This window comes from Phaseolus vulgaris, chromosome 2, assembly GCF_000499845.2.
Source record: "Phaseolus vulgaris cultivar G19833 chromosome 2, P. vulgaris v2.0, whole genome shotgun sequence".
NCBI classification, from domain to species: domain Eukaryota; kingdom Viridiplantae; phylum Streptophyta; class Magnoliopsida; order Fabales; family Fabaceae; genus Phaseolus; species Phaseolus vulgaris.
In genome coordinates this window covers 45,212,399-45,224,035 of record NC_023758.2, presented here as the reverse complement: position 1 = coordinate 45,224,035, position 11,637 = coordinate 45,212,399, and the positions used below count along the sequence as shown (strand labels likewise).

At 29.0% G+C, this 11,637-nt stretch overlaps 1 protein-coding gene across 2 annotated transcripts; it reads right to left on the bottom strand.

The window, feature by feature from the left end:
* Positions 1-8,327: 8,327 nt before the first annotated feature.
* LOC137812579 (transcription factor bHLH137-like) lies at positions 8,328-11,220 on the bottom strand. 2 transcript variants are annotated; one of them, XM_068614662.1, is made up of 8 exons: positions 10,674-11,220; positions 10,205-10,384; positions 9,980-10,045; positions 9,784-9,852; positions 9,566-9,664; positions 9,275-9,472; positions 8,913-9,020; positions 8,328-8,792 (listed from the first exon to the last, which is right to left on the bottom strand). In XM_068614662.1, exons 1-7 carry the CDS (start codon positions 11,076-11,078, stop codon positions 8,931-8,933), a joined length of 1,107 nt encoding a protein of 368 aa, XP_068470763.1. In that variant the 5' UTR covers positions 11,079-11,220; the 3' UTR covers positions 8,328-8,792; positions 8,913-8,930. The 2 variants fall into 2 exon arrangements, with proteins under 2 accessions (XP_068470763.1, XP_068470764.1); XM_068614663.1 differs by having other exon boundaries at positions 9,593-9,664.
* Positions 11,221-11,637: the final 417 nt, after the last annotated feature.

The following is an 11,637-nucleotide window of genomic DNA, read 5'->3' as shown; positions in this document are numbered from 1 at the left end:
TTTTTCAACTAAAATGTACAGAATCAAATTAAAAAGAAACAAAAGAAACCAAATTAAAAAAATACTATTATAATAAAGGAATGCAAAAATACATTTATATTTTTTTTTATCTAGTGGAAGACTTATTGTATAATATAACTATGGGATTCACAAATTATCAAGGAAGAGAACAAATTCCAACAATTTTTTTAATAGATAACTATACATTCCAATTTAGTTATTAAAACAAGATTGATGTGTCAAGTATTTCATTTTTATTGCACCTTGTCATTTTTTAATTTATGGTCAATTATTAATTTTCATAGAAGAATGCCATTTTTAATGTACTTTTTTTTCTTTTAACTATATTTTCCATTTACAATTTGTTATTAAAAAGACGATGATAATATCTTTAGATAAGTTTTGAGAACGTAAAATCTAAATAAATAAATAAAACAAGATGTTGAGTTCATAAAGAGTGTCAATTTTATAGTTGACTTCTCCCCCTTTATTCCTTTAAACTCCTCAGAAAAGAAATGAAAAAGATAATGAAAATTACTAGAGTTGACTTCAAAACTGTGGTCACACAAATACATTTTCCACTGTACCATTTCAAGCATGTAGCCCTAATTACCAATTTATGCATTATTCCAATCTTCCCCGTCAAGTTAAGAGAGTATATTTCAGCTTTGTAATATTTTTAATTTGTATTTACGATTAAAGAAAAAGACAAAAAATTGAAGTCAATATTTTGTTTCAGTTGCAAGCAATTATTGTTCTTTCTTACGAAGTGTGATGACCCTTTTTAAGTTCTCAATCTTGCTAAAGATTAATTTCCTGAATTTTATGTATCATTCCATATGATTGTTTTTATTAACTTTCTGATCGCTGTATAATATAAGAATTTTCTTGTTTTTTTAACTAGTTTTGGCTTAATCTTTTAAGCTATTTAGCTACTCTTCAGTTATGTTATATATTAGTTTGTCTGACTTAAGTCTAAAACAGTAAATACTTAAAAGTTAACCATTAAAAATATGTTATATCAGCTAATTTTTTAAAGAAGAAAGTAATGGATTATCAACTGACATAGATACTCATATCATACGAACATGAAAATACGTAAAATCTTTAAAATGTAAAATACGGAGACACAGATTTATATATTATATAATTATAAATTATATAAATTGATAATAAAAATTTATGTGCATAAGTAGGTTCCAGATTATTTTTTGAAGTAAAAATATATTTTTAATGACGGGTGATTCACAATGATTTGTTTCTTATTTTTATAATCATAATAATAATTTATAATATAAAATTTGAATTTTTAAAAAATTAATATATTTTTCCTTTCTAAAATTGTGTTAGAACCGTACTAGAATTGTCGAAAATCTAATAAATACTTTTTGAATTGAACACTTCACGGATACGTGTTCTATAGGTGTCATCAGACACCGACATGTCATTTAAGAGGGGTGTCCGAGTTTCATTGATTATCAATCTAATTAACCCCGCAAATTCTTTTGAGCAGTTTCAATTTCAACCTCTATCCAATTTGTTATTAAAATAACGAAAATAATTATATGAAATGATAAAAATATCTTAAAAAAAATAAAAATGTAGATAAAAAAGTAGACATTGTGTTCATGATTTTATTTTTTGGAATGTATTTTTTTCATTTTGAATTTTTTTTAAGAACGAGATTTTAATTTTTGAATTGTATTTTTGAATTATCTAGATTTTCAAATCCGAAATAAAAGTAATTTAAAAAATAATATTGCAGGTTGAAATTTATATAGTGCAGGAATAATTTGACTTAACACACTTCGAAGTGATTGAGGCCCACAACCTTAACTCAATTGGGTAGAGGCGATTACTTCCTGCACCCACAAATTTGAATCTTTACCCAATGCTTTATATGAAATAATAAAAATGCCCTTTCCAATTTTTAAATAAAAGAAAGGGCTGCAGATCAAAATACATCCTGTGGAAAAAGGATTCTGAAATAATTTTCTTAATTTCGGAATCCAAATACATTTCCAAAATCCTTTTTTTGAAATACATTTCTAGATTTTTTTTTTCATAATGTATCTTTTTTATTATGGAATTACTTTTTTTTTTAAATGAGATTTTTGTTTTCCTATTTATTCCAGAACACAAAAATATATTCCAGACTTCTTTTTCCAGAATATATTTTTAATTTCAGATTTTCAGTTCCAAAATGAAAAACAATTTTGAAAATTCAAAAATTGATTAGGTGCATATTCAAATTTGTTGGTTGCAGAAAATAAGGGAGTTTCTTTATGCACCTCTACAATTTTTTTTCATGTGCCCTACATTTTTTAAAATACCCAAATTACCTTTTTATATGGTTTTGGATTATTCTAAAATAGAGATTCCGTAAAAAAAAGTGTTTGCGGAATAGAGATTATGTAAGAAAAGAGTATTTTTGGAATATGAAATCTAGAAGGCAAAAACTATTATGAAATATACTTTTCGTAACATATTTTTTATTTATTTTCAGATTGGTAAATCCGACATTCCGAAAATATGTTCTGAAAATATTTCAGAAAAAATAATCTGAAAAGTCATTTTTAAAAGGGATAAAATAGTATTCTTCAAAAATGATGAAATGCAGGGAGAAATTTGTTACGGTGCAGAAAGAAACAACCAGTCCATTTTTCACAGCCCAACCTGATTCAAAGGCCTTTTACCCATAACAAAAGGGTGTTGTTTTTCACGCATCTTGTTTTGTTCTTTGCAATCTTTGCTAGTTTTTTTTTTCAAAAATCCTTTCAAGAAAACAGTTTTGGAGAAGTGTAACCAATGTAGATAAAATATTTTTTATTTTATTTTAAAAATAAAAAAATTAAATAAAATTTCATGAAGTTAATGATGATGTGTCGTTATATATATATATATATATATATATATATATATATATACTTCACTTCCACTGTAAATATTTTCTTTGCCTGTCATGATGTACAATTGTAAGCATGCAAATACTACTAGTCAACAATTACATCATACTTATAAGGCACGATATTCAACAATGGTATATTATTCCTCCATTTTGTCACTTCAAAAATTATAAATGCAGAGTGATTCAATTCCTAAAACAGGTTTATTAAAGATCCCACGTCCATTATATATTTGAATCTATTTTTCATAATATATGAGTGGGTGTAAACTTTACTTCATTGAACCGGTTTTATGAAGTTTAGTTAGACTTAAAATTCACTTTATAATAAGGTTAAAAATATTTTTGTCTTTAAACCCCAATCATCTTATTAACAAATAATTTTGGAGGTAATTTATAAAAAAATCTTTTATTGTAAGAAAACAAGAACATTAAAAACCCTAAACAATTAGAAGAAGAATTAGTCAAAGCATGCAAACAAACCACTACCCTTTTCCTTTTCCATCTCAGCTCAAGATGCTAAAAATTCTCTCATTGTTTTGACTTAAAATATTCATTCCTCTTTCATCAGAAAGTAAGTAAATATTTAAACCTTACATCAAACAGAACTAATACCCTGAAAAACATAATTAAACTTGATAAGAAAATCAGACTTGAAAAGACAATGCATAAGAATAAGACAAATAAAAATGTATCTGCTAGTAGAAGTTGAAGAGAAATATTAATTAAAGAAGTAGGGATTGACACACCAGCAAGTGTGAAGAAGAAATTCAAATGCACGCCATATTCACTTACATGTACTTATAAAAAGAAAACTTGATCAGTTGCCTTCTTAAGAATGTCTTTACTCTTGAATTAGAAAATTATTACTCAAAATAAATAGGTAAAACGGTAAACCAGTGTGAATTTTTTTTTTTAAATAATGAAAACAGACGAAATTGCTTTGCTTTTTGGTTAAATTGGAGCATTAACTTAACAGGTTAACAAATTTACATAGTATAACAGATGAAATTGCTCGTTTATATTATAAAAAATTGTGTCTATTAAGTACCAATTATCTAAATTTTAAAATTGATAGAAAAATCTTGATAGTTAATTAGATACTAATTTAAAAACTATTTATCAATAATAAAAACTAATTTTAAAATCAATTTTTTTTAGTTTTTAAAATAATATCTAATTTAGTTAGTATGACAATTAATTATTTTTGTTTCTAAATTGATTTTTATTTAATAATTTTTTTTTAGTGTTAGAATTAAAAGTATGTATGAGAAACAAGAATTTCTTGTTGTATGGTATACATGATATAATATATTAAATTATACAAAACGATAAATTTACATGGGTATTTTTATATCTGGTTACTAAGATATTATTAATGAATCATAAATAAATTATTATACTATCTTGAAATAAAAAAACTTAAACAATAAAATTATAAAAAAATCTTATATAATACACAGTTTGTTTTTATTTTTTAATTAACCTGCGACTGGAAGTCATCATCTAAGAAAGAGGGTCAAATATGGATTTTAAGAGTACGGCAAGTGCAGTGTTTGGACATGCCATGTTTAAAGTGTTATAAATGAATACCAACTTGTAAAGCTTATGGCAAACTGGGTCCAAATATGCCCATGCTTCCTATTTCTATTTTTTTTATTAATAAAAAATAAATCAATAAATAGAGATATTTTAAAAATACCTCAATTTTAATACCGATTAACCTCAACATAAACCGAACAACGAAACTCATTTCTCAAATCAAACAAGAAAATAAGGAAGACAAACATAAACATGAAACCTTCCAGAAAAAATCATCTGAATTTAAAACTATCTAAATAAGAAATAAGGATAGCATTCAGTTTTAATTAGTTTTTCACTTCTTATGAAGTTTCAAATTATAAGAAGAAAAAGGTTTGCAAAAAATAAGGCAAATGTTTTACATGCAAGTACTCATTTGTTCTTTTCCCCACTAAATATAGACACATTCACAAAATTTGTCAGAATCAAAACCTGCAACTAAACCCACCATGTTTTTTTAGCACAATCAAAAACTTCAAAACAGACACAGACACATCCTGCGGTTTCATTTTTTTTTTCTTAGCTATCTGACATGCTATTTATGTATCACAACCCCCCCAAACTATAATATTCTATTTTAAAGATTTTTTGAAAAAAAATAGCATTCTGATTCTTTGTTCGTCGTTTCTTTAATTTGATTTTCCCATTTAACTGAATTTCAATTCCCATTATTTTAATTTAGACGTGGAAATTTGAGATATATAAGTAACAGAACTGTTTTAAAATGAACTTTTTAACAAAAATATAAAGTGAACTTTAAGTTTAACTCAACCCCATAAAATCGGTTCATAAAATAAGATTTGCACCCACCCGTATACAATGGAATATCTTAATATCTAGTAGATTGAGATTTCCAACAATATTAATTACAGTTACTTTGTTTTGAAGAACGTTGTGGCATCATTGTCACACCTACTTTCCATGTTGAGTAAAATGACTAGGATGCAAAGTATATCCAACAATTAGATCAATATTTCCCAATTAGCACCACGTGCCATTTCACTAACAACAAATTAAAGCAACATTAATACACATTATGCATGATGCTACAAATACGTAAGCATTAGGTTTATACTCATCACTAGCATCAAATAAGATTGGTCTATTATTAGTGATGAGTTTTGATTAAATCTGAATTGGCGTTAATTACGTCAAAATCATAACGAAGCTAGCTCTGTGAGGACCCATGAAAAGATTTCATTTTAGACTTCATTCAATTTTGAAACTTAATCATGATGTTTAGAGGACTTTGACCAAATCTAAGATATGTCGGCATAGTAATCTGGACAAAAAAACTTATTAAGCTTTATATTACAAGTCTCATCATGTCGTTTAAGTGTTTTATTTATCAAACCACATTTAGATATAAAATTGTTCCATTTTGCCATACGAGGGAGGAGTTTGAACACGGTTATCAACATGAATCATTCACATAAGAAAAATAAAAGGATTTAATTAGTTACCAACTTAATTCGATACTAATAAATAGAAATTATTAATAATTTTGTTTATAAAATAATATCTAATTTATTTAATATAATGATTAATTATTTTTAATATTTAAAATTAATTTTTATTTAATAATTTATTTAATATGAAAAATATTTTTATAAAATTAATTATATTTAAATATTATTTTTCTTAATATATTATATCTTATCAACGGAGGTAATAAGTATTTTTCTTGACACAGGTTAATGTTAATGTTTGGTCTTAGATGATGTTAAAAATACAACAGCGAGTTTTTCATTCTCTCTGACTAATATTTTGAATCTATGATTTATAACTGTATTCAATCATAAGGTGCTTGGTCTTAAATTATGTTAAAAATATAAGAACGAGTTTCTGATTCTTTCTAACTGATATTTTGAATATAATTATAAGGTGCCACAACGGTGGATTGTTCCTTAGTTTTTAAGATGCTTTTTGTTAGTTTTGGCAACGTATATCCTGTAGATTCTGTATTTCCCAGAGTGGAAAGCAGACACTGAGATGTGACTATTAGGAAATTACAGGAGGCAAAGTATATAAGCCTGCATCTTTTCCCCCTAAGGAAATAGCTAGACGCTACCAATTTACAAACAAGAAGAGGGATATATGATTATTCATCTTTAAGATTTTGACGTGTCATGCAATTGCAAAGTGGAAGAGTCTAGGAATATCGAGGTGGTTGGTCATGGTCATATACACGGTGAAAGTCTTGCAGACATGAAAGCCTCTATGTGATGATGAAATGAAATGAAGTTTACCTTTATCTGGAAACAAAATCGTAAATAATATATATTAAATGGTTTTGGTGTGAAAAGATTGGTTTTGTTATGTATAGTTGCATAAAAGTGAGGTAGGGTTTGGACGGTGACATGGTGTGATAGGGTTGTAGACACACAGAGTTAATAGACGAGTCAAAATTTATTAAGAGGATGGGTGTCTCCGTGTCTGTCTTGTGTTGTGACATTTTCTTGTGTTTTTCACACCAAAACTGCATTTTTTGTGTCACATCACAATTCATATTTTGATAGAAAGATTCCTTTCGGTTTTGGATAGCACCTTCCTTTCCCTTTCCTTCTGTTTCTACAGGTTCACCCCCACACAGACACCTGCTACCTCCACACTTTCTACTTGCTACAAACAAACTACTGCATTATTCAATTATAATACCCCATAAATAAATAAATAAATATATTCCATGGGTTATTACACTGTTAGAAATAATACATAACACATGTATAACATTTTATACAATAATTTAATACTCAATTTTTTATACCACCGTTGTTAGTATATATGTTGTAAATGGATATGCATATAGTTGATGAGGATTGAATGAAAAAGTTGAAATTAATCAAAAATTTGTTATCGGTGGAAAATGGTGGAAAAGGTGGGTGAGGAGAAAGCAACATGTGGGTGGAGAAATACATAACATAGGGGACAAAAAATTCCATATGGACTGTTTATATCCATGACTACAAAACTAAAAGTGAAAAACAAAAAAAAAATGGTTTATTCCTCTTTGGGGAAGGATGAAATGTTTGTAATCTTTCCTTCTTTTTATACTTTGCTTGTAAAACCTAATCCTAACTTTTAGGGTTAGCCTTTGTATTACACAAAGAAGTTTTCTTGGCCATGATTTCTTGAGTGTGTTTTTTTGGTTCCAGAAGTTGTTTCCTCAGAAAACAACACTGTTGTAAAAAAGACACCATTAGGGACAACCATTGTTGTCTTATATCCCTCATGCTCACCATCTGGAAAGTAAACAGTGAAGGAAAGAGACAAAGGTTGTTCATAAGAAGATAGGTTCACTGGATCACCATTCCAAAGAAAATCTCTCAGTAAACTTTTTTCACATTAGATTTTAGTTCAAAAATATAAAGCACGAGCCTTTTACACAACTTGGTTCTTCTCATTAAAACCAAAATATGTGGCAATAAACTGATTGAGCAGTGAAATTCAATGTGTTTGCTTACAGGGACATCACAACTACTTTCGATATTTTTTCTTTCTTAAGAAACAGTGACATCTTTCCTGATAAAGACATTACAAAGAACTTGTCTTCACCTGTCCCAAGATAAAGTAACATTAATTTAAGAAACTTCTGAAGTGAATTATTTTGCTCTCTTTTTTTCTTCTACTTCAGTTACATAATTCTGATAAATAATTTACAACAAAACTAACAATCATTTTGATCTAAAAAGTAATACTGGAGTCCATTAGCCAAAGTGAATTAATTAGTGATTAAGAGAGTATTATTTGTTAATTACCTTTGATAAGAGTACAAAAATAAAGATATCCTTGATTTATAAGGCTTCTAATCAAAGTATTACAAAGGGAGAAAACTCTTGAGTAACCATAAATTACCAATTGTAGATTTGCCTAGTTCATTTTTCTTCTAATAATTAACATATAATTAATTTACATGACATAAATTTCAATGTCTGCAGGATTGACATAGAGTCTCTTGGAATTTGTGCATCACATATATGTTGGACAGGAACAGAACAACAGATCTAGTAAAAGATATGGTTTTATTCGGTTGGCATTTTCTGTCCTTAGTGTGTGTTCTTCAACCATTAATTTTGCTGCACTTTATTCATCGTCTTCAAAGGTCTCTTTACTTTGGTGGACAAGTCAGGAACCAAGCAAAGAAAATCACGAATTCCCTTCAAAATATGATCATATATTCGTATATATGATGATACTGTGATACCAACCATAACTTCCATTTTTCATGCATAACAATATTTCTTTTTCACTGAGATACTGGTACTTGTTTTGAATTTTCCAACCTACTAGCTAGAAACAACAGTTCCTTAAAAATGATTAAAATAAAAGGGTCAGAACTTAAGAAGAAGATCATGATAATAAGAATATATGTATTATCTATAGAAATAGATTATTACAATTAATGTATGAGTTATTGAGAGTTTACCTATGTGAAACATTGATATTAATTGAAAGAGCCAGTGTTATCGGCGAATCCATATGGATGAAGAAACTTTTGTCGTTGGTCTACTTCCCAAATCTGACCACCGTTATACTGAAAATTATGTTTTTGTCAGAATACACGAAAAGAGAAAACCCTTCTCTCTTTTAATTATTTATCCTTTGATAATTTTCTATAATATTGTAATTATCTACTACTACTATTCAGTTTATCATTTAAACAAATTAAAATAAACTACTTTTAGAATACTATTCTTAATCAGAAGTAAAGGTTTTGAACGAAAAAAGAAATTCCCTTCAAAGAAAACCAAAACATATAAGGAAGTGACTTGATTCATCTAAACATACCTCAAAGAAGGCATTTGGCCTGTGGGGTTGAAGAAAAGATGAGGATGAATAATCCAAAAGATAGTCATCATTATTAGCGGTGGGGAAGCTGCTAGTAGTGGTGGTCAGGGTGGTTGTGTCAGCAAAAGCAAGTGCCTGGTTTGGTCTGCATTGTTCCACACATGGTAGTAGTGATGGGGATGCTGCATTATTTAATTTCTGAAATTCAGTGGGACAAAGTCTCATCATTACTCATATTTCAGACAAAAACAACAATAATCTATCATTAGCAGATGAAAAAAATATGTTTACTATTTTTCTCTCCTGATCAGGTCTAACCATGAGGGTGTCTAAGTCCATTGCCAAGTCAAAGAACATGGGATTCACAGAAGCAAGTTTCATTGACAAGAACTGCAGAAGAATATACAGTTATAAAGCTAAATCGTTGCTTAGACATTATAAGTAATGAACAATGTGGAATAGCTTCAAAAACGAAAAGAAAAAAAATTATATAATTGTTGTGCCACTACCTCCACTTGATTCTGTAAGGACTGAACATAATTGATTATTTCGTCCAACACAAGGGCCTTTCCGGTTACCTAATAATATTTATGAAGCAAATCAAATGTAGCTGTCAAGAAGGGTTGACAGAAACAAGTAAATGCCTCAAGGGAGTTGTATATGAATGCAATTCAAACATGTAAGATTAAAGAAGTGAAACTTCACCTTATCACAGCCTGGCACAAGTCGCTGCAACGTCTTCATCCTTTCACTTATTTTCTCTCTTCTCACCTGAAATAATCCATTTATTATTCATTTTTGCAACATTCAAAATGAAGCATGATTTTTTTTTTTTGGCATTATGGTATATATTCAACTAGTCACCTAATATTGAAACATATATACACAAACACACTGGTTCATAGTTGTTAAGAGTGATGTATTTTGTACCCTTTCAGCTAGGCTGTGGCTATCTGTTGCTTGACCCCTTCTTGCTCTAACGTGAATATACCCTGTTGGAGGATCTTCTGGACCTTTTTTCTGATCCTTCTTCACTTCTTTTGGCTTGTCTTCTCCTTGATCCCCACCATTGCTATTCTTTTGTTTCTTCTTTGCCTCTTCTGCTGAGTCCTGTAATAATTTACAAAGTAATTAAGCATCACTTAATTGTATTAATAAAATGAGTGCCAACAACATTAACAACACCTCTTCTATTACAGTTTCTACTATAGGTTAATTTGTAAAAGAAATTATAAAATCATAAATAAGGACTGAAATTTCTAACAACTTAAAGTTAATTATAAAAGATACTTTAATTAGAAAGAGTGTGTTGTTGACATTTCTCAGTTAGCAATTATTGTGTCTAGTTAACATGTGTTTGAAGATAAGGAAAACAGAAAAAATGGTTTTAAAAGTTCACCATTGATAAGGGGCTGCTGCTCAAGGAAGGTTCATTTCTTGCTCTTCTCTTCTTCTGCACCGGGGTCACCTTTTGAGTGACCTGTTCATCACCTTTTTCGAGCTTGTCCACAACCATGGATGTCTGAGGACTATGGTTTTTTATCACAGAAGGGTCAGTGTCACTGATGGTAGTAGCCTTGGAGGTTTGATCAGCGGAGCTAGATTGTTGATTAGTGACACTATTGAGAGACGTTTCCTGATGAAGAGTATTGTGAAAATGATGAGAAGGAGGAAGGGTAGTGGTGGTGTTTATAAGGGGTTGTTGGTCCCCCAAAGAAGAGAGTTTGTTTATGGAAGGAGTGATTGAGAAGGTTGGGGAGTGAACTAGAAAGGGATGGTAGTATTGGGATGAAAAAGCTGCCATTTGAGAAGAGGTTTTGGGTTGGAAAATCAAAGATGAATTGTGGTGAGGAAAGTGATGGAAGAAGAAAAGCAAGGGTGATACTCAAAGGTTTGCAGTATGCAGATGTATCAGTAGTTTGGACTCAGCAAAAGTTGGTCTGTGAAAAACTCAGAAGCCAGGCCTATATATAAAAGATCTTTGCCACATAAAATGCTGAAATCTTTATGCAGTAACTCATTCTCATGCAGAGACAGTACATTTGACTGGTCTAATCTTATCAACCCGTTTTATTTTTATTGTTTTATAATACTGTCATCAACTCAAACTTTTTCTCTAACGTGATTGTCAACAATAAATGAACCACAATAGTCATCACTTGATTCATTTTTCTAACAAAACATTTTCTAACCATTACCCATGAATAAAAGATAGCAAAAAAAAGTTATAATTTATAATGCTATTGATTGATTCTTGTTTTGATTTTTAAGATAATAAATAATAACACCATACATAAAATTGCAATCTTCTCCAGATGCAAAATTCATGTTTCAATTTTATTTTACTTTAGAACTATATATTT